Raw genomic sequence first — 24,577 nt, 5'->3', positions numbered from 1 at the left:
CGTTTGTTACCCGAGTAGTATTTACTGATTGCATGTGAGCATGCTTTGGTTGCATGTAGGGACAAGGATCGTATGGAGAGCACAAGAAGTGGAACACATTGAGCGTCATGCAATCCATTTCTTAACTCCGACTCCATTCTCGCATCTCACGTTGCTAATTAGCCCAGAAACAAACTGGTGCACAGAAGAGGACGTCTTGGCCCAGATATCTGCTGGCTACACTGAAAAGCCTGATTATACCTATACCTATACCTCTACCATCTCTGAAGGAAATATCTGTCTTTTTAGGTGCTAAATGCTCCACTGTATTCAATGCTATACTCTAGTGTTGCCTGTCAGCTGTTTGCTGTTGAGCAGGTAGTGTACAGTGAGAGTTTTTTTTCACTTTTTCAGCTTCCTGTTACTGCTACTGAACTAAAACTGCGAAGTCGTGAGCTGTCAAAAGAAAACAATGGGCTAAAAGAACTGCATAGAACTGAGGGGAACTGCAGAGTCAGGGGATAATTTCTGTTGGTTTATTACAACAAGTGACACCTTTCATAACACTCATTTTACTTATTAGCCAATTAACCATTTTTTCCAGCTGTAAGGAAGCAGCATGATCACTTGTCTTTGCTGAATAACCTCAGCCAAATGCTTTCTGCTGATATTTATTAGATGTTGGAAACAATTCGATCTGACAGTGATGTAGCGCTTTCTCTGCCCAGCATGTCTTTGAGCACCGCAAACAAAATCTCTGGCTCTGAATCTTGAAGGACTTGTTAAGTCTTTAGCTTTGAGTTCACGCTGTGTAATATCGGCTCCATCCCCCCCAACCCCTTCACCCCCAGTTCCAATTCCAATTATGAATTTGCACATTTCTATGCCTTTTTTTTGGAAAATCTAGGGGTGCACAATTCCATGACTCATCTCTGCATAATACTGTGTTCCTAAATGGATAATGCTGCTTTAGGCTCAGGCAGATGACGTAGCAAAAAACTGCCTCTTGTTTGAGTTGACGTGATAAGCCTTTGCTTCCCACTCTGTTGAAGGAAATGGATTCTTGGTCCCGGTGGCCAAGTCTTACATAAGAAAATGACTGGCTGAGATGCCTATCACGCCCACAGTGCTTACATTCTCTCCCGGTGCCATCCTGTCCTCTCAGTCTTACAGCACACGTGTTAGCTTATTATAGGCTGATTCCATTTCTCTCACTTCTGTAATATGTCCTCTATTCAGAGTTTTTTTTTTTTAATCAAATTGCTAAAAGTCACTGTGGATTAGTTTCCCCCCACAAAGCTTCCTGAATTCTCACCTTGTCATTCCCTGCTGCAGTAGGAGACTAGCAATCCATGCTGCTATATCTTGAAGATACGAGCACACAGGATCCTGGGAGCCTGGTGTTCAACATTCAATTACTTAGCTCATATATACTGTATATAGGAGAGGAATGAATGTTAGGAAGTATCCAAAGTGACTGAGTGTAGTGCACTGTCCAGCTGTGAAATGACATCTTTTCTCAGGTTTTGGTTTTGGCATGACTGTTTTCAACATGGCTGCCTGGTCAAAAACTATATTGTCTCAAAGCTAAACAGTACACTAAAATACGACTCTGAAAACATTTGAAAACACTCCAATAAACTATAAACTAACCTGGTACAAAAAAGTTCATTCCCTTCAGTGTTGTCATGGAGTAATGACCTTAACACAAAGACTAGAATGGTTTTTGAAGCAGGCCTTAAATAGGTTTAATTATGCTGTGAAAACGACCTGTTTAACATGGGGGTCAATGAGAAATTGCTTTAATATGAAACACTCGGAGAACTGCAGTTTTTGGTACTTCTGTATTGGATCAACCAGTAAATCAATGTGGTGGGGGCTTGGCTGTGATCCACACATGATTACTTAGCTCTCTACTGCCACAATTTTAACATGGTGGCGACCATATCCGGGTTATTTTGGATTTACATTGTCTATCTTTATTTACAGTCTCTGATCTGAACACTTCTTACCTCACAACCCCCTGGTTGAGTGAATACTGAAGGAATTAATGAAAATGGGAGTTGGGGAAGATGGGGTATCTGCATTTTATATTATAATTATTCCTTTATATATATATATATATATATATATATATATATATATATATATATATATATATATATATATATATATATATATATATACTTTTATGTTTGATAACTATTTGCATTTCTTTCACTTATAATTTGTATGCCTTGTATATGTGTGTTTCATATTCTGTTCGTGTGTCTGCATGTCTTGATTTAATGTTTTTACTACACCCCAAGGTATGACACATGAACATGTACCAAAACATACCAAAATTAAATATTCTGCCGACACATTCCAGTGCATTGATCACAAAACATCAGGGCTGATAATGATGATGATGATGATGATGATGATGAGGCTGATCATGATGATGACGATGATGGTACACGCAGGATAAAATCCTGTCAACGATTCTTGTAGATTTCGAATTTGAGAAAGAAAGAGAAATACCAAAAGCCCACATATGTTGAACCCTGCTAATTACATTTTATTTCATTCCACTGTGAGTCTGGCAGGACTGAATTTAAAGAAGGACTGAGCAACAAACTCTGCCCGTCACTCTGGGTGACCTCTTGGTGGAACGTGCCCCTATCTCGTCAGTGCAGATGCTCACTCTTTTGAACGCCTGCTCTGTCTTTTGTGTTGCAGTGCCATCATTCTGGGGGCTGGTAAACTCTGCCTGGAACCTGTGCTCGGTGGGGAAGAGGCAGTCGCCGGTTAACATCGAAACCAGCCACATGATCTTTGACCCTTTCCTCACGCCCATAAAGCTGAACACAGGTGGACGCAAGGTAAAGACACATAAAATGCAAATACACACATGCTATTGTCTGTTGTCTTGATGGATACTGGGGCTTGCTGACTCCCCTTTGTTGCTGGTCACCTCTCTTATATTGCACTACACTGCTGCAGCGCTGATTACTATTGTGTTGGTGTTGTTCCGGCGCTATTGTAGTTTGATACGGTGCGTATCCCTGATCAATGCAAATGACTTGAGCTTGTTTTGGCAGACAATGTGAGCTATATGTCTAACAAACACTGTTCTCAAGATAAAATACAAAACAATTCACCTATTCAGAGATGCACAATGGTTGTGTTCTTGTTCAATAAAAGCCTCAACATTATCTTTAGGGCTTTGCAGATGAAATCCTGCAGCCTAACAGAAGATAAGTCAAGCATATTGTTTATTATTTTCTCTTGTACAGTGGTGTACCAAGGACAGTGTGTATCACAATTCTGTTCCATCCTGTGCCATATGACAGCAGCTAATTGGGAAGTCTTCACAGATGGGCTGCTTTCAAAAGTGCACAGTTGCATGGTGAGATTAATGGTATGATTAGTATATGTGTAGAAGCCATAAGTTAGTACAGAGTTAGTCTTTGGCAATGATTGTATATAGGACGAGTTGCAGTTTACCACCTATGGTACACTGCTCCAGAGGATCATCTGACACAGTGGTTCCCCATCGTTTTGTCTGAGGTACCCCAACAGTCCCGTCAGATAAACTCATGTACCTCATTATCAATTCCTAATGTAGATAATAATTAATTATAAGATTCGATATTGATGATTATTCCATGTAATGAAACTGTCAATATTTAGGTTGATTAGGTAAACAGTCATACTTCTACTTGAGTGAAGCCTAATGTTTTAAAAGTTTGTCCATTAGCCTACTTTTTACTATTTCAACCATTTCTTTATTACTTTTAGCTATCAATTTGAACTGTTCATCCATTACTTTTAGCTATTTGAACCATTGATCCATTACTTTCTGCTAATCATTTGAATTGTTTAGTCGTTACTTTTAGATAATTATTTTAACAATGAATCATTATTTTTAGCTACCTGGTCAAACTTCTGGGTTTGCTTGCTCGTTAAAGCGTAATTGCCGGTGAAAAATCATCCCAGGGTCTTTTTTGGAAAATACGGTCATCAAGTAAGCCATCGAAACAATTTTTGTCATGTATGAACAATTAACAGAGATATCCCGGGTAATTGCTACAACAATGGCAGTGGCCCGCTGTTAGCTAACACTAATTAGCTTGGGACAGTACGGTGAATGCATTAAAACAGCTATTTTAATCACTAATACTGCTCATAATAATAAAACCAAACCTCTGCAGTAGCATGATAAGAGTCCCTACACATAAAACAAAGCAGTCTGAGCGATTTGGCTATTAGCAACCCTACCGGAGAGCTCCGTTAATAGTTCATACATGAAAGAATTTGTCTCGATGGCTTATTTGATGACTGAATTTTGCCTGAAAAAGACCCTGGGATGATTTTACACCAGAATTAAGCTTTACGTTTTCAAGCAGTCCTACATAACTATAACATGTAATGTTCAGATGTTATAGCTGATATATTATTTTAATCAAGTCATGATTTCTGTTTTTTTCAAATTAGTTAAGCTGCTCCACAAACTTTCCAAGTACCCTCTTGGGAACAGCAGATGTACCCTGTTGGACCCTTGTTCAGACTGATCAGATTTAGGTCCTTGGATCTCCTGTTGATGGAGTTCAGTCATTTTGAATTGAATTGTGATCCGTCTGCTCGCAAGGAATATAATAGAATTAGTAGGTTCACCTGTGAAGAATAGCCGATCATACATTTTCTCATTGGTATCATTTCTACTTGAAATGAAAATTAGATTTTCCAATTCTTCCTTTGCAAGGGCTCCCCTGCTGCTCCCCCAAGGACTCCACTTTGAGTGCAGCTACCCTGCAGTGTGTCCGGAGTAAGAAGATCACTCACAATGGCACCATTTTATTGATATTAGGATGAATCAGAGAAAAGTACTGTAGAGAGAGAGAGAAGTAGAGACAGGGCACTGTGTTATGTCGGCACCTCAGACAGTGAAGGACAATTATCAATGTCATGAGTCTCAAGAAAAATGCTTCTCGGCAAATCAGTAAGAGATACCTCTCCTTGAGACTGTCCTTACACCTAGTTGACAGTTTCTTAACAAGTGACTTCTTGCAGTCGTGATGGCAATCATAGTCCTCTCTCAATAGTAACAGAAGTAGTTTGATGTTGTATTATTGTCACTGAATGCTTTCTGAAGGGGGTTGACGTAGATGGTTAAGCCAACAAAGTGAGTGAATTTAATATCAGAGAATACAGTTCACATCCTGTCCAATAATCCATATTGGCTTAAGTGTGTACATCCCTGTTTTGAATCTGGCCATGGACCTTTATTGCATGTCCTCTCCTTTGTCTCCTACATTTCTGGTCCATCTGTTAACTAAACACTGCAAGAAATTAAAAATAAAATACAGAAAATTATTTTAAGAAAAAATGTGTTGTCACCGAGCAGGGCCAGGCTTGGCACAACATTGGGCTTCTGGAAATTTGCTGAAAGTTGCCTGAACTTTTGGAGCATCACAACCCCAAAGGAAGGACTTGGTTCAATGTCGTTATTTGATCCATTTTGTCTGATAACATTTGGAAAGTCTAGAAGAGCTGCAAGATCAAATAATTGAATCCCCATTCAAGTTAGCCGATGACTACAGTGCAGAAGCAGATACGATCGTCCGGGTATTTTTACATGCAGCAGTTGATCTTTTTTGGCTCCATGCACCACTGAGCAACTGACTTTGAATGCTGTATCCAGTTCTCTCTCTAGAGGTCGACTGAGCTCTGCCGATTTTTAATTTTTAATTAATTTTTTTTAGCATTTTTAAAAACTAACGTTATGTGTAACTGTGCTCCGATAGTGGACCCATGGCTGTGGAGCCTCCACCAGTTATGCTGGGACGTACATCCCCATTTTGCATGGAGGCTCCATAATCAGTGTACCTGTGATAGCCTTATTTATATTTACTATTACAAGACAGTTTTATTTGTAAATTATAAGCATCATGAGGTTGTTAGTTATAGTATGGCATTTATTTATTAATGTTTCAAACTGAAGAAATGACAATCGAGAAAGAGGCTGACAGTACAGAAGGCATGACTTAGTACTTTTTACTTTTTCTGTATACGTTTATGAAAATGCATGAACATTAAATTCCTAATAATGGTTATTTCTTTTAGACAAGCATACAGGCACAGGCAATGGGGAACAACGTTGTTCTGTTGAAATCAGAGCTGTTTATAGAGACGAGCACACGCTGCAGAGATCAGGACCTTGGAGAGCTCCAAATGCAAGAGTGAGAGAGATGTGTGGCTGTGTCTGAAATGACTTGATAAACAGTATGCTACCTGGAACACTATGTCAACTATGCACTACTTTATTTGAGAATCTACAAGTATTTTTGAAGTGTAAAATGTACGCAATCCTACTGTTTTTTCGGCATTTTCCTAGGTGCTGTTTGAATGTTCTAATTACTGAACTATTTTGATGCGTCTGATAAGGATCTGAAAACAAACAAAAAACAAACTCACACAAACAGTTGCATTTCCAGCTGAATGTTTCTCTAACCGTCCTCTAACCCATTCTACCCCCACCCCAATCTCTTAAGTGTCACATTTTAGGTTTGTGTCCCATCATGCATTGACTGCACACAGAAACACAAAAACACAGAAACAGAAAGTCCATCTTTCTCGTGCTGGTTCCTCCTCTCTGTCTTCATCTCCCCCTCTCTTCCCTTCTTTCTCTTTCTGCAGTGGCCTAAATGTAATCTGTTGTGTCTCCATCTCTCTGAGCACCTGAGCTGTCAGCCGGTGAACACGAAGCTGGCTTCACCTTGTCAGTGCTGATTCATCCCCGCTCTGTCTCTGGCTGTTTGGCAGCCAGTCAGCCTTGGCCAAACACGCTACAGAGACCGGTAAAGAGCTCCTGCTTCGGCTCGCCGCGGCTCAGCTCGCCACCTCGACACACAGAAAGCTTAAGCCCACTTTCTGCCCGGGAAGAAAGCAAAGAGAAAGATTAACCCTCCCAAACCCACCGTCTTAAAACACGCACCTGAAAATGGCAAAGGGTAGATTGAACCCCTCTTTTAATATATTTTTATGCTGCCCTGTATCGTGACTAATGAATAGTTAAAGGAAATTTAATTGACCTCCAAAGAGAAATTTTAATTAATGATGTGGAGATGTGTACAAGGCTATGCAAGATGGACTGAAGGAATCACAGTTGTGAAAAAGGCATTACTAATTGAATATTTACTCTGCTATAGATGAGCTGCAATTACTTGAAGATTTTAATGAATTTAATCACTTAGGTGAAAAAAGTGGTTTCAGAGCCTTTGCTCTCTCCGTGAAGTGTTTCCTACGCATTCATGAATAATGCTTATGAAACAGGATTAGATGTCTTTTGTGTTTTTTTTCCTACTTTATTTTTCAAACTAAATGCACAGGGAATCTATTAGCGCTGTGAAATCCCTGGAGTTCCTCACTTTCCAGTTCCATTTGGGGACGCGTGGCTCTCTCCTGCCTTTGTTCTCGGCCTTTGAAGTAAGGTACATGCGGGAAAGCACTGTTAACATCAGCGCCAGGTATTGTATTCCATAAAAAGGGATATTTTAATAATGATATCTTAATAAATGGAATTCTGAACTCTGTAAAAGTTGTGCTTTTAAAGTGTTTAATCATATTTTGGTTTGCTAAACACGCTCCATATGCTTTTGTGACAACCTGTGGTCCTTCTGAACTAGGAGGGGGATTTTCTACTTCAATGTCAGTCTCTTCTTTCGTCTCCTATTAATGTTAATCAATCAGATGAAGAAATCTGACAAGCATTCTGGTGTGTGTGTGTGTGTGTGTGTGTGTGTGTGTGTGTGTGTGTGTGTGTGTGTGTGTGCATGTGTTTGTGTGTGCTACTGGCAGCCTTGCATGTGCCTAATTACAGTGAGTGTTAGGTAGAACAACAAACAGCAGGCCCTTGGATGGCAGCTGAACTTTCGCTCTGGAGGGAATAACCACATTCTCAGGTTTGCCCAGCTGGCCGGCTTACCAACCAGTCAGATATCAGACAGACAGACAGCCAGCCAACCAGCCGCAAACGCTCCTTCTGCACATGGCTTTAATATCCTGTGTTTGATAGCAGGTGTGCGGTGTCAGTCAGAATGTGTGTACCAGTGTGTGAGGCTGTCAGCAGGCCAGCGCAGGTTCTGCTGCTAGTGTTGGGTCTTTTCCAGGTTGGCTCACTGCAGATGTTTGCAGGTAAGCTGCAGGGATCCATACATGTGCTTCTGGAACCATGGATAATATATTTTGGCTAGGCCTCACTGCAGCAGATGCAGTGTAGCTTGTGTCCAGTGGGGGTTTCTTCACAAGGTTTTGCAAAGTGTCGGAATTGGTGATGTATAATGCTGTGTTGTTTCTCAAGGAAAGCCAGACTACTACCTGAAGTTTAAAAAGTTTATTATAAAAAAAAAGGCAAAGAATATTCTTCTTTGCCAAGGGGTCTCTCTGGGGTCAGAAATTGCAGTTGCTGCAATCAATGAGCCAGAGACAACAATAAAGGTTATTGGGTTGTTGTGATTGGTTCAGAATGTTGCTAAAGCGGTCTCTGGTCCTACTTTTGGACTGTCCATCACTCCCAGACTGGCTCTCATTTGTTCACGAGTTGAATCCTCCGCCCCCTGGTCACACGGTTCCTCCAATGAACAGCCAGTTCCTGTAGAAAGAACACTCCCTACTCTGCAAAATTCTGCCTCTAGGGGGGCTTAGCCCCTCTCATTTTACTGCATCCACTTTTAACCTGGAACTCATCTGCAACATCCTTTAATTATGCCATCTGTGTTAAGTTGATAAGAATGTGAAAGCATGCTAAATCATTTTTATTTAACTTCTATACGTACACAGTGAATAATAACAAAACTTCAATTATATTGTGACAAGATAAACACTTCATTTTTAAAAATCCCAACAGTAACAACAACTTTTACATTTGTAAATCCATTTCAGTTATTGAAGGGCCCAATTGTTAACTTTCTGGTGGATTTATGCAAGTTGATCAACAATAGCTATTTAAAAAAGAAATTATGGATCCGAGTCATGAGTCGAACAAACTAAACTCACACTGAGAAAGGATACTACAGGCACTTCAAAACAGCCCAGGAAAAGTGCTCCAGGCAAAACAGCATGGTGCACCTGGTGATTTGATAACTGGAGTGATTATGCACTGACAAGCCAAAATGATGCATGGCAGATCGAGGTTAAATCCTGTGCAGCCAGCACATAACCCCCCATATGTATGTGCACATTAAACATGTTGTTTGATTCAACATTCCACACAGCTCGTTCTTCAACAGGCATGTTGGAGACTGACACTTTGAAAACAGCATTCAGCTCCACAAACTTCTACTTGTACTACCTCCTGCTTGCATGACAGGGTCACATTCAAACTCATGTCATGTACAAATGTTTGCTGCTGTACACATAAGAGTCAATGGCCTGACAAGTATAAGTCTGCAAATACAAGCTGATGTCGATTGCAAAAGGTGGAGAATGCATTACAATATGTAAATATTCAATTATGCAAATTGACGGTTAAAATTAATTAGAGACAAGTTTGGGTTGGCTGAACCTGCGAGGTTGTCTCAGCATTACAAAAGGCAGTGGGCCCCATGTATGAAAACTGAAATTGCCATCATCTGACTGAGGCCCCTTCGCACTTCTGGAGGCAGGAGATTGCTCTAATTGCCTCAGCGATGCAGGGGCCTTGAAGCTGTGGGATTCTTCCCATGTGTCCGGCTCTACCGATAGCTTGACGTGTAGCAGCGATGGCAGAGCCAACATCCATATCCATCTGTGAGTCTGGATCTCACTTACAAACTGCTCAACAGAGGGACAGAGGGATGCGAGGCAAAGGAGATCAAGGCACATTGGCCCAGATGGCCTCAAAGCATTGCTCTTGGTGTGTCCTTGTGGTTCAGTTGAAATACAAGAGTGTACTGTTTCACAGCACTGTAATCGCAGACTTCTGCAATTCTGGAAATGTTTTCATCCATTTGCTTTTCGATGTTGTTAAAAACAACCCTGTCAAAACAGAACGATATCTTGACCACACACCATGCACCAACAAGCTGCTAGTTGAAGACGGATGCTTCTGTCATGCAGAGGCTTACTTTGGGAGCAAACACACAATGAGAAAGGTTGATTACTCAGATTGATTATACTCAAAAAAAATCAACTGTGGATCAGAAAATAGTCCAAGTCCAGCATCTCGTAAAGGGCACTGAAGGAACTGTACCTCCTCAGAAAACGTGAAACAATATTCTAACTTGTGACATTATTCTATCACTTTCCATCCCAACTCTTGGAGTCAAATTGCTTTTTTGACCTGAAAGCCTCTATGTGTTGAATTTAAAAATTGGGGAGTCTGTACATGATGCACACACTGGGCTTTCGAAATAAACTGCATTTAAATGACTACTATACAATCCAAACAGCCCCAATAATATCAAACTGGAGCCATATGAAAGAAACAGATTCACTGTTAGATTATTCTACATACTGTATATATATATATATATATATATATAATGATGCAGCATAAATATGTTGAGTTGTGTTTATAGAGTCCCAGCTTTTGCAACAGTTGCTGCAGTGAAAATGTAAAAAAAAAAACATTGGTACATTTGTATCAAAACATGTGTAGTCATGGACGATATTTGCACATCAGCAAATCAGTTTGTGAATTCATGCAATGAAAGTTGCACACCCATATATTCTCTCACAAATAAAAAATGTCTTGCATATTTTTCTGTCACAAACACAAGTCAATAACTACATTACTTTCTGCAGGCTCTCATGTTTGCATCACACATCTCAGTGAAATGTGGAGCAAAGGTGATGTGTAGACCTGCAGAGCAGTGTGCATGATTTAAATTGGCTATGTGAATGGGCACACTAGCTTTTAATTAGCAATTGTTACAGTAAGCAAGTTAGCAAATGTAGATATCAAGGAAAGTTAAAGCTGCAGTCGGCAAGTCTGGCAGATCGAGTTGACTCAGTCAAATTTAAATTGTTTAGAACTCTCACGCCCCTCCCCCTCTACCATTGAGCTCCTCCGCTCCCTCCCATCGAGTGCTCGTCAGTGTGCGTGCACCAGATTCCTGTTAACGTGCCCGTGTCTTCTCTCATCAATAAACAGAATGGAGTACACGCTGCATAGAGGTAGGCTGGCTGATTTACTCATTCACTCGTCATTTAGCGTATGCCTAGCTTAAGGCGTGGGCCTGTGATATTGTAACATGCGCAAGGAGTGCATGTGCATGAACTGTGAACTGCAATGAGTGGACAGGATGATACAGGCGTGATGAATTTTAGCAAAATAAATGACAAGCTCTAGGTACACGTAGAGGCACGTCTTTTTTTCTAAAACCGGATGATTTACTTTGTGCACTTTGTTGGCCTTAGCCAGTCTTTAATCTCACGTCGTCATTCCACTGGCTTCCAGTCCATTTTAGAATTGATTTTAAACTTTTATTGTTTGCTTTTTATGCCGTTAATGGCCTGGCTCCCTCCTACCTGTCAGAGATTTTAACTGTCCGTGATCATGTCAAGGATTGGTGATGAGATGTATAATGTCGTGTTCTTTTTCAAAGAAAGCCAGACTACTTCCTGAAGTTTAAAAAGTTTATTAAAAAAAAAGGCAAAATATATATTCTTCTTTACCAAGGGGTCTCTCTGGGGTCAGAAATTGCATTTGCTTCAATCAATGAGCCAGAAACAGGGTTGTTGTGATTTGTGTGTCTTTAGGCCGTTAATGGCCTGGCTCCCTCCTACCTGTCAGAGATTTTAGATCTCCGCGATCATGGTAGGGCCCTCTGTTCTTCTGGCCAGCTCCTGTTAGAGGTCCCAAGGTCAAGATTCAAAAAGTGGAGCGATCGTTCTTTTGCTGTCACAGCTCCCAGACTATGGAACAGACTGCCCCCTGACATTCACACCACTACTGACCTCAGCCTTTTTAAATCGCAGTTGAAGACACACTTTTTTAGATTGGCATTTAACTCTGACTACGGTCATTCTGTGTACCTATTTCTGCCTGTTTTTATACTTTATGCACTTTAGAGGGCCTTTAACACCCTGCAGCACTAGTAGCACCTTTCTTGTGTTTTCCTGCAGCAATATAGCACTTTCTTGTTTTTTTAAGTATCGTTTTTATGTATTATATTATTGCTTTGATGTAAAGCACTTTGGGTACCGTCTGGCTATTGTAAATGGATATACAAATAAAATTTGATTGATTGATTGATGGTTTATGTTTTTCTATCGGAGCATAGAGTCGGCTTCAGTGAATATGATCAAAGAAATGTTGCCGACTGTACATTTAACTTACATAGCAAAGCTTAGCTTTACCTCAAATGTAACAAACATCCAGTACAGCACAGAAAAAATATATGATCAACACTCACTTTTAAGTAGCCTATACTGTTAATTATGCTGTTAATCTTGTATGAATCCAGTAAAGTTAACTAGTGAGTAGTGAATGCGCAGTGCTGCTGTTTAAAGCCAACAATTGAAAGGAAACTTGAGCATGCTGCAATGAACAACGTCGGGGTCACTGAGCTGTCAGTCGAAAACTCATTAGCCAATGGATATGCACCCCTGAAAAAAAGGGAGACTGTGAATGTTGGGTCTATATAAATCATGAATAAGTCATAGAGTCTAATCTTTACCTACATTATATTTAAAGTGTCAACTTAAGTGATAACTTTTGTTATGATTAGGGACAGTAAATAAAACTGAATTGAATTGAATTGAATTAAATTGAATGTGTTTTGCACCATACTCACTGCAGCAACTTTAGCAGTGTCTTTATTTGTGATTAGTAGAATATGATTTGAGCAAATGCAATGAAGAATGGTGTAACTGTTGTGTTTGTGGGGCAGAAAAACAATTCTACAAGTTTGAGATCTTTTCTCTTTGACCTCAAATTGCCTGATACATGGGTGACTATTTTGTACTAATGCATATTCCACTGGCTCCAATAATACCTCCATTGGAACATGTCCCCCAGCTCAACAGTGCGGCTCATTGGTGTGTTTTTAATAGTTATTGGACAACAATTGAGATCTTTGGCTCAGATGAAGAAGATATATAAGGCTTTAATGCACACAATACTTTCAGGTCTGAAGTAATGTCTAGCTTTGTTGATCTACAGAAAGTAATGTATATGGCTGGTACATGGACCACCCATGCACCTCCTTATTTTCACTGTCTTTAACATTTAAACACTCCACCCATAACAGTTTATATTTGGATCAGCTATTTGATCTCTGTTTAACCTTCACATGGATCCAGAGAACAGAACCTCAGGGGAAACTGCACTTGGACTCTAGTTCAAAGTTGATTTAACAACAAAATGAAAACTTTTGATTGTGTATTCTCCAGATCTATCTCCCGGACAAACTTCAATCAGCTGCATGTTTTCACTCAGTATGTGGTCTGTATTTCCTCTTGAGTTGCTTTCGGCCTCAGCACGCCGCTGTCATGGCTTTGTGCTTACTTGGCCTGGTTAGAGGTGTTAGATTAGAGAAGTGTGTGCTCATAGAGTGTGTTTTCTGGGGGTATTTGGTTGGAAGAAAGAAATGTTGTGTGTACAGCAGTATATGGCAGGATGAATCACAGGGAAGTGGGTCAGAGTTAGTTTCACTGCTGTCCTGCAGTCTCAGAGGACAGACATTCAGGCGGAGACAGGACTGACAATTCACAGCATGTTACACACAGTGTTTGCTTTACAAATGACCCTCCTAGCAGTGATGAAAGTAAAAACAGTTAAAAAAAAAATGGCTGTCACAAGGTCTACACAGAGAAAATACCAACTTTATTAATCTATACAGGATGTGTGATTTCCCAGTTTTGAAAAATCAAAACGAGTCTCATGTGTGATCGGCTGGGTTCTGTCTGTGCAGCCCTTCCAACTCTTTCAAAACTTCTCTCTCTCTTCCTCCCGTTGATGGATCCCATCTCAAAGAGCTGGTAATGACATCTCGAGGGAGGAAGCTCTGTAGTCTTGTGTCTTTTGGGGTTTAGTGCTCATTTGACAGAGGGGCTTTCAGGGGCCTTTCTGAAGGGAAAATGGCCGTTACAACAGCACATGCACATATATCCTCATCCTCATGTGTTGGACCACTTTCAGAAATTACAAGTTTCTGTTTTAGCTTTGTGTATATGAAAAGTTTAGAATTCAACTCTTTGAATTGTGTGTGACTCACTCTGTTGGGGTGTCCCCTTGTTCTTTTCAAACACATTATTTATGTATTTTTTGCCCCACATCTCTAACCCAGAAATCCAGACCCACATCTATCCAGACAAAGTGTCTGGCAACGAGCAATAGACCTTCCCAACTCAAGGTGCAGCACCAATGTATGCATTTCAAAATAAAACTGCACGTAATTGGATAGCATTGTGAAAGACTACAACCAATCAGAGCAATGAACAAGGTGACGACTTTGATGGTGCAGCACTGACGTCATTGGTTACGTCCACCCATAACAGATGAATATTCTCATTTGTCCAGGTCATCGTTATCCCCAAAGAAATTTAAAGAAATTTAAGTCAAAAGTAACTGGACAAACAACAAGTCCAGCTGCTTTTGACTTAAATTTCTTTGGGGATACGATTTAATTGTTGAGGTGGAATTTTCTGATATAGTTAATGAGCTCGAAACGTGCATGCCCAGAGGCAGTGGTACAGCAAATTGAAATTTGATAGTGATCCGTTAATCCAAAAGTACAAAATATGTGGTGCGTTGGTCATGTTTCCATCAAACCCATTCGGTATAGTTTCTTTAGAACCACACGTAACCCCTCTTTAGTGTTTCCACTACAGATAGGACTTTTAAATGTAAGCAGGTTGTAACTGGATGGTAAGAGCAGCATCAATCACGGAAGCAGCATGTTGTTTTTAGTTTTTATATCTCCTTCTTTATTGACGTGCAATGAAAGCCCTGGACCGCCATGAGTTTGCATTCCTCGCTGCTTCATCCAGCTCTCGCTGTATTTCCTCTTCACAGACGATTCACAGGCATGTCTGCACCAATCATCGGACTGCAGTGTTTCCAGCTCCAACGCTTAGTATAAGAACAGTGTGCTTGATAACTCAAGTGGAACGGGAAAAAAAATGGGATGAAATGAAACAGTTCTATTGGTTCCATCCACAACTTTTGATGGTTGAAATGCAAAAATAACCCTTCTAATGTGTAACGAACTGAGGTTAACCAGACTGCAGTGCTCATGGAAATAGGATCTTACAGTCCAACCTGTACGTTGATTTGATCAAAGCTATACAACGTCTTTTATGGTCAATTGGACACCCTTTTAATTTTCGTTAACCACAAATTTGGTTTTGCTCAAATGCAATGATCATTTGTGGACCCCAACTTTACTCTTTTGGTTCACTCTTACCACTCCCATCGCCAGCAGCAAACAGCAGACAGACACAGTGAGAGAGTAGCTGATGAACATAGTGGAGCAAATAGACCCTCTGCGTTTGATAGCAACGCTCAAGCTTTCCTTGAGCGTATGAAATCCACTGGCCTTTCAGCTGTAAGCACAGCCACTGGTTTTATTTGTATTAGATGTTCCAGAAGTAGACGAAAAGGTCTGTGTAGGGAGGAGGTCGTGGTGGATGGGTCAAACAAAAAAACTTGGTGGAAGTCCAGTGTTAGTTTTCTTGTGTCCAGTTAATTTCCAAGGTGTCACTGTTGTTACGTTACAGGCATACTAGCTCTACCCCCCCCCCCCCCCCCCACCCGCAATATTTTCCAAATCCTTAAGTTGTTTTGTTGCCTTAACCTATCCGCGTAGTTTACCTTAAACTCTCAATTTTAACGACATGTCCCCCATGTTTAAAACAGCGAAGGTAGTGGAGCGTCACAGTTTGATGCCAGGGCATCCCAGTGTGTTGACAAGTGGAACCAGAGTTACATTTATTGCTTGGCCAGAAACACGACTCCAAATCAATTATATTGCTCCATTTTTGCTGGATGTGTAAATAAGTTCACCATACCACTTAATAAGCTGATAATATGTCATACATGTATTTTCACATTATTCTGTTACCCCAAAGTGTACAAAATAATCAATTAATGTTGATTATACTAATGCTTATTATACAGTTAGTATGTAGCTGGTGCATAATTTTCCTGAAATTAGATGAAAATATAGATTTCTTTTAAAAAATGAACTTTCAGTATTAGAACATTATTATTTATATCTCTAATAAGTAGCAGTCTGTCATATAATCAACACTGAATTAGGAAACAGCCTTATCGATAGCAACAAAGAACTCCCCTATTACCAGCTCTGTAAGAATCCCTCCAAATGCTACCTGTGTTTCTAATGTAACCAAATCAGGCTGGTGTAATTGATGAAGCCATGCCAATGTCCATTGGGACTCTCGCTGAGTCTTTATTGCCAATGAAGACAAATTATTTAACCTGACTAGACTTCCCAGAACATAGATATGCTAGTAATTAGAGATTAGAGTGCAGTTACATACAGATATGCACAGTGGGTTTGGCACAAACATTATTTTGGCGGGGGGCAGGGGTGGCGGCTGGCAGCTGGAAATAGCCGACAGCTTCCTGACAGACTGGCAGATGAGATGAAAGAAAGAACACGGGCATATACTCCATCAATGTAGATACCTGTCCATCTACTGAGCTCTGCAGGTTCAGAGAGTAGGAGACAAGTGTGATGGGAAAGAGCACAACTGCAGCTGCAGACTAAGGGTCAGTCCATAAACAGGGGTATTTTTGAAAGCGTCTGTTTCTCACGGTTTGGCCTTTCATCCACACCTAACCGCAGTTGTGGGCTCCTGTAACTGGAGTTTGAAAAGTCTGGTTGCAGTAGTCAACCAGGCATTTTTTTGTCTACATTGTTTGACAGTTAACAGTAAGTTGTATCCATGGAGACTTGTGGAGCACTCTAGATGTGACCAGCTGATGGAGGTGGATTTTGCAATTTCATGTGGACAGAGATATATTTTAACCGGGGGCCATAAAAGTTCGGTTTCAAAAATACTTCTGTTCGTGTGGACTTTGTGTTGGGAGTAACCAGTTACAAAGTAACTTTTACAGTAATTCCACTGCTTTGTATGAATTTTCTTCTTAATCATTACTTTTGTCTTGATCATAGAAGATAAACCTTTTGCATCTGTGTTAAAATCGATGCAGCTGTCATGAACGGTACGGAGAATAACTCAGAGGAGCAGGACCCAAATGCAGACAAGGACACCTAGTAAGATCTCAACAGATATTTAATAAACAGAAACGAGAAACAAACAAAAACCAGAGAACGGGAAAACAGGTACAGGGTCCAGGTGAAGACGAGGGGAAAACCAAACGCGGGGACCAGGAGATGAAACACGAACGAGTGGAGGAAAACAGGAACTTGGGTAACTTTAACAAAAGAAACAAAGAAACGATTAACAACACAAAACGCAACACGGATAGAAAATACGATCATAGGGAGTAGGTAGCCAACCAAGCGAGAGACACGAACAACGGAATAGCAATTACGGTCTGGCGCTATTTATTCAGGTGTTGACGAATAGATGAGCAACAGCTGGGCGGAACCACGCCTACCAGCTCCAACAGACAAACATACAGGAAAAGACACATGCAGGGAGAAACAGACAGAGGTAGACAAACTCACACAAAAGGAAGAGGGAAGAGACTGACAGCCGGAATCCTGACAGCAGCAGTACCAGAGATATGCTGTCTTTGTTCCACTCATTCATCTGGTGACTACAGTAGCCATGATGCAACTTTAGCCGACAGTTCAGATGGAGATTAAATGTATTCTACTGTTTCCTCTAGAGCTACACAACACTTTATACAATTTTTTTTTTTTTTTTTTTAGAAAATAACACTTTTGATATCAAATTGATGTCATCAGAGTTATCTGAGCTTGTGCTCGGAAAAACTACAAATTATTTAAATTCTGCTTTACAAACCTGAAGCAATCCTTACCGTTCTCCCATGCCTCACAGTGCTTCCCTCAAAAGTCTCATCCTCTTACCCCTGCCTGGCCTCTGACGCTCCCCTGAGAAGTGCACTGAGAGAAACGCTGCGTTCGAGTGCAATGGGAAGTCCAATCTTTCAGACCTCGAACCAGGCAAAGTGCCCTAGAAAGACTGTCAAAGTGAACCTCCTATTAGTGTATTCAGGGGTAGGTCAATCTCTCCCAAATTCACTAGTAGGAAGCTCCACTTTGAAAGGTATCCCAGTGCACTTTGCCCAGTTGGACGTCTGAAATTTCAGACTTCCCATTGCACTCGATTGCAGCATGAGCAGCACAAGGGAAACAGAGTAACGCTGACAGGCAGAAAGCTCGGCAAATCATTTTATCCGGCCCGAATAAAATGATTGATCAGACTTTTATCAGAAATGTATGAGAATCTAATATAAATTAGTTTTAACCCATGGTGGATTTATTTTACATTTTAGTGTGCCATACGCCTATTAGGAGCATTTTAAGATTACAAAAAGTGTGAAAATGCAAGAAAGGTAAGAAATGCTGAAGAATGAAATGAAAGGATGCTGGCGTCTAATAAAAAAAGCTATTGGTTGCATTATGGGAAATGTAGGATCCAGTTTCTTGGGACTAAAAGTCAAGATGTCTCAGCCTGTGTTGCATAAATTTTGACCATTCTTTCTTTTTAATCCGTCTCTTGTGACACTGCCAACCTTATGCAATACTAAATTGCTGCATTGACCCTTTAAACCAAATACCGTCTGCATATGATTTATTACATCTATAGCATATAGATGTATAGCTTATACATTCAGTCTTTCAGCTTGTAAATTTAAGAGAAAATAAGAAGTAATACTTCAGAAGCTGCCTTTTGCGCTTCTTTGATTTTCATCATTTAACCTTATTTATTTTAAAGTTGTTTTTTTAAAATAGGACCTAAATGTAGCGAAACATTCAACATCACAGCTTTTCTAACCTGTATCCACTCATACTGTGACACCTTTGTGTGCTTCTCGCATGACTGTCATTTGAATCTACATGTTTTTCAGTACTTATCTCTCATCAATCACTGTGGCTGACGGCCAGCCTGGGGCCCCCACTCATATATCCGTCAGCAGGTACAAGATGGATGAGAGTCCACCTGCTCCATCGCTCCTCTCTTTCACTCACACACTCTCTAATTTTCTCTAGCTCCCTCTTTCTCCCATAATCTCATATTCTCATCAGTCATTTCACTGGTGTCTCTAGAGCCTTCTCGGACTCTGATTGGTGGAGTAATGCTTTGTCTTGTTTGTGTGGGTTTTGGTGTTACCGTAAGGATAGATACATAATAAGGAGTAATTTTCCCCAATGGCACCTGTTTGTCATTGAATCCTCCTCTCAGTATTTGTACGACAGCAGGTAGTACAAGACAGCACTTATTTAGTCTCACTCCCCAGGTACTTTACTGTCTTTTGTAGAGAAGGTGAAATGCTTAAAATAAAGAAAGCTCTGATACCTTTTGGCAGCACTTCTTTCTGGGTAACCTGTATATTTCTGTTTCCCACAGCTGTGAACAGGCAACAAGTTAATCGTCGACTTATATCACACATTTAACACGTTTAATTAATCCAATTTCTGTTTGCCAAAACCATTTTGACATTTCAGTAATGTCACTGCCAGCCTCTGCAGTGGAAATCAGTACGGAATCAGTTTGAATCAGCACAGTGGAAACTTGGTTGCAGTTACCAAGATATCCATACCTTTAACTCTCTCTTCACCTTAAAACAGTACATTTCTTTCTTTCTTTTCTCAGAAATCCCTGTGCTGCTATCAGGTACTGTATGTGGTACAAGTAGTTCCAATATGTGGAGGGGTTGCCTCAACTCAATCTGCAGCATCAGTATCAGGGGATTTTAAAATGGCTCCTTTAAATAAAGCCATCTATTTCCGATTGCATTGTGACTCCTTGAGCTTAAAGGTTGAATTTAGTCTCAATTTATATTTAATTTATTTATTTTATTTTTTTTTGACAGGTTTGACAATGAGTTTCTGTCCTGTTCTGTTTCCATTGTAGCAGCCAACAGCGTTCGGGCGTTGCTGGTTGCCAGGGTTGTCTGTTGTTGGGTGCAGCTACTGTAGACTGGCACTGGGTGAAATGGAGTTTGCCAATCCTGCAGCTGCTTCGGAGCCTCAGTGAAGGGAGTGTTATTTGTCCCAGCAGCTGAGTGACTGGAGACGAGGAAAAACCAGAGTCAATATAGGCCAAGCATTCACTCCATGGACTGAGAGAAAGGAGAGAAACGCCATTAAAACGCACGCCCAAATGGCTAAGTTTCTCCTTGATCGGTAAGATCACTTTCATCTTTCGCTGTAATGGCTAATGCTGACGGCTAACGGTAACTGTCAGTCAAACTCCTCTGCAATAATTGTTTTTATGGTGTGATTTGTCGGAGGGGATGGGTTCAAACAGGCTCAAAATGACTCCAGTCTCCTGTAGGCTACTGGGCCGGGTCTGACCAACCTGGCCACCCGACTGCTGGAATTACTTTTTGTCGTTGTGACTACAATCTTGAGACACTAGATGGTGGTGTTCTGCTCATTCTCTAGATTCAACCTTGAAATATCCCAAAAATAAACCTTCTGACTGGAACCTGCTACACTTGAACCTTCACATGGTACAATACTTCATGTGAACGAGTGGTAGAGCGATGCAAACAAATGAATTACAACTAACAGTTTAACTAAATGATATTGACACTGACAAGCTTCTGTGAGTCATTTCTAATGTGTAAATGCTGTTGTGGTATTGACTACATACTTCTAATTATACTATGTATTTTGTTCATACAAAGACAGGTTGTCCAATTCCTTAGAAGGATGCCAAGTGATAATGCAGTTGGTTCTGCAGGGTTTGGAAGCGGAGACTATATTTACACGTACTGAATTATTAAACCAGATGGTTTTAACTACAGGATCATGGATACACATTGATTTGATGGATTTATTTTAATATAAAAATGTAAAAACACCCACATGGTTGCTCTGCTGACTCACATACAGAACAGAAACATATTGTACTCATTTTTTCTACACAGTTCTACAGTGTAGGTACTTTTTTTAACTGTTGGAGTGCTATGTGTGGAGAGAAAAAAAAAGATTTGAGCTGATCTGAAAGCTCCGGGCAACTGCGCAGGTGCATGTTTGTGTAGCAGCTGTAATTGGATATAACAGATGTGCTCTGTTGCAGTCGAGCTGCATCCACACCCCATGTACTGTGATCGATAAACAAACCCTCCTGTTATCCTTGGGGTCAATTTGACCCCATTCAATGTTTACATCTCTAAATATATGGTTGACATAATTTTTTTGGCTCCATATTTAATGACTTCTCCTAATTTTACGAGGACAACTGGGAAAACCTAAAACTGACATGATTAGATTTTTTCCATGTCCTTTACACATACTTACCTGTATAAAACACATAACACGTATAGATATTTTACTCACATTTATTTAGTTTTTTTAGGATGACATTAAGATCACTATAATATCTAAAAGTTTGTCTGAAATATGTAGTTAATCACACACACACAAAGCTGGCAACCCCCACGGGAACTACAACTGTGTGCAATTCTCACAAACAATCGCAACATTGGTTCAATAGTATAAAGACCTATCTGACTGCACCTGTAGTAGTACGAGAACCATTGATATTTCCTAGGATTTGTAGTGGGAACATTTGGTCCCTGCAAGAACAGTGATAGTTCAAGGGAGGAGCAAATGTATAAAAGCTTGCACAGCAGCCTTCTAGGCCATTTCTCTTGGTGCTGTGTGCTTTCTCGTCATGAATCTTATGCAAAATAAAAGTTTTTCTGTCAGTGGGGTTTTGTCAAAGCTGTTTGACAGTAAAAGTGAAATAGAGGAGAATGTGTCTGAGACAGAGGACAATGTTTAGGAGGACCCTGATTATGACACATTCTCCTCTGATGAAAGTGAGACCCTAAGTGTTGATCCCCATGTGACCTCTCAACCACCAGCTGACATGTTACCTTCAAAAAAAAACTCTGACTCTAGATCAGTTAGCGTTAGCTTGTCCGGATGTTATCGGGTGATCTCTCAGGTTGTTTTTACATGAGGGTAAAATAGCGAGAAGAAGACATTCACAAATGTTAGCCAACACCATAGTTAGTTAGTTCATAGATTACTGAACGGGCCTACTGGACACAGGCCCACGGGTCAATAGGGTTTTGGTCATTTTGTGTCAGTATACACAAAAATATACAATATGACTAAAAATTATCACAAAGAGACAAAAAATGACTACAGGGATGGAAAAAGACCATCAAGAGATGCTAAATGACTGAAAATAGACACAAAACGACCAAATAGAGACAAAAAAACATGACAAAGACACATATGAAATACAATGATTAAAAAGAAACAAAAATACTAAAAATAGATGCGAAACAATCACAGAGATACAAAATTACCCTATAGAAAACTGTCAAGAAAAGATTACAAAACAACTAATAGCAGACTCTTTGGATGATATGGGTGTCTTGTTCCTAGGTAGACAGAGTTACATGTCTGCGCCAAGGGGCTCATTGTCTCATCATCCGTCCATGGCCAACACATAAAAAAACAACACATATTTGAATAGAAATGTCAGCATTCAATGAGTATAAATATTTGAATTATTTAATTTATATTCAACTTCTGAAACTCCTTCCAACAGCCCTAGTTCAGACTAGGGATCAGCCTTTATGGATTTTTTAGGGCCGATGCTGATGACCGTTAATGACTGACGATTTTCTTAAGCCGATATTACTTTTGCTCCCTCAATTTACATCCTAAAAAAACACAATAATGATAACATATGTCACAAGTCTCAATTTAAATAAAGGAACATTTATTGAACAAAAAAGGCGTTTCCAGCTGCCTGTGAACGCCTGTCTGTAAATAATGCTGGGGAAAACAAGGCGAACGCAACAGCCCCCATCGGACGATACCGATACAACTAAAAAACGCAAATATTGGCCGATAATATCGGCCGGCCGATTTATCAGTCTATCACTAGTACAGACCCAACCTGGACCTGATGAGACTGCCTACCTGACTGTGCGATGTTGGATGGGATGTGCTGTTTTTACTGAGAAGAAAACAAGTATATATTTCAGACACTATTTCCCGAAAGCCCATACATTCAGTCTCCTCATGCCATATGTATTATTTAACACAAATAAGTGAAGTGCCTTCACGGTAAATGTGCAACCACAAAAAAAAAAAACATTTCTGACCTTTCGCAGTTGCAAAAGACTTAAAGTAAGGTCACCTTCTTCTTACCCAGAATACCCCTGAACCCATCCTGTCCTACAGAGCTGCATTTAGTGATACTGATGACATAATGATGCATTTGGCGATGCTGTCTGAGCTGCAGGGATGCACTTAAGGGACTGAGACAGTGCCGGAAGAGTATTAAATATGAACGCCGCTGTATTGCTAAAAATAATGACATTCCCATTTACAATATAAAATATCGACATATCTGAGGATACACAGCTTTAACAGGCAGTACCAGTACTGTACATACTGTGATTGTGGCATTCAAGACACTTTATAGGTTTCAAGGAATATTTAATAGAACATTTTGTTCAGTAAGTCAAAGCTCAGGGCTTGCAGAGACTTGCAGTGCGCGAATGTATAGAACCGAAATTAAGATTGTCTGCTTTTACCAATATTATTCACTCTTTTTAAACACCTCGTCTTCCTTTTCCCTGACCTTTTTTCCAGTCTGTTCCCCTTTGTCACTCTTTATTTTCCATCCTTTCAGAATAGTTACTAAATCTCCACACGCTTCCTGTGTTCTCAGTCACCGCTCTCGTGCTGTCTTAGTGTATGGGCCTTTTTTTCTCCTCTCTCAATCCTCTCTATCAGTTCAATAGTTTCCCACAAAATAAGGTTAGCGCTGACGTAGATTGAAATACATTGCAGCGGCTCTTCAAATCAAATTGCGCGTGTCTGTTTTTTTTTTCAACTCCTATGCAGAAGCAGAAAGGGATTCATAATGCCTGATGCTTTTATCTCTGCCAGAGTTTTACCATAACTGAAATGCTACGTGTTATGCCTCTTTAAATGCACATCCACGAGGGTGTTATCTACCTCCGCTTTCTCTTTATCCAGTCCACCTGACTTCGCCGTCTCCCTCGAGGCTCTCTCAGCTTTGCGAGGAACAAAGTATGTAAAAAATAAATAAAAAATTGGAGACGTGCATTTACTTGCTTCTGGTTTTTGACATTTTGCACTGGCCCTAACAAGCTCTTTTCCCTATCAAACTTGCTTTACAATGCATGTCGACTTTAATATTTATTCAGCAAGACAATAAACTCCAGCAGCAGCTCCAATAGACTTTTCTAGTGGATAGACTGTTATGCTAAATGGTGCTGTGCTTTGTCATTGTGTGGCCTTTCAGGGCAAGAAAGCAATACTCGGCTTGATTAAGATGTAGATAAATGCTGCACTAATCAGCGCTCTTTTTCTGAAAATCCCTCTGTCTCTCCTCCTCCTATTCTCTTGCTCCATCTCCGTTCATTCTAATGATGCCCATCGTGAACTTCTCCTCTTCCCTCCCCCTTCATTTGAGCTCAGGCCATTATGGCAGATAGTGAGTT

The 24,577-nt window shown here is 40.3% G+C and overlaps 1 protein-coding gene across 1 annotated transcript in view; it reads left to right on the top strand.

Annotated features, from left to right (window-relative positions):
• ca10a (carbonic anhydrase Xa) overlaps positions 1 to 24,577 on the top strand; it is a gene marked incomplete at its 5' end in the record, with an annotated part of 322,140 nt that overhangs the window by 132,148 nt on the left and 165,415 nt on the right. The window contains one exon of the mRNA XM_083932762.1: positions 2,701 to 2,843. Within this exon, the coding sequence (XP_083788888.1) occupies positions 2,701 to 2,843 (143 nt within the window). The remainder of the gene's footprint in view (positions 1 to 2,700; positions 2,844 to 24,577) is intronic.

Source organism: Echiichthys vipera, assembly GCF_963691815.1.
Source record: "Echiichthys vipera genome assembly, chromosome: 18".
NCBI lineage: Eukaryota > Metazoa > Chordata > Actinopteri > Perciformes > Trachinidae > Echiichthys > Echiichthys vipera.
The sequence above is the reverse complement of the archived record's forward strand: the minus strand, read 5'-3'. Positions and strand labels throughout refer to the sequence as shown.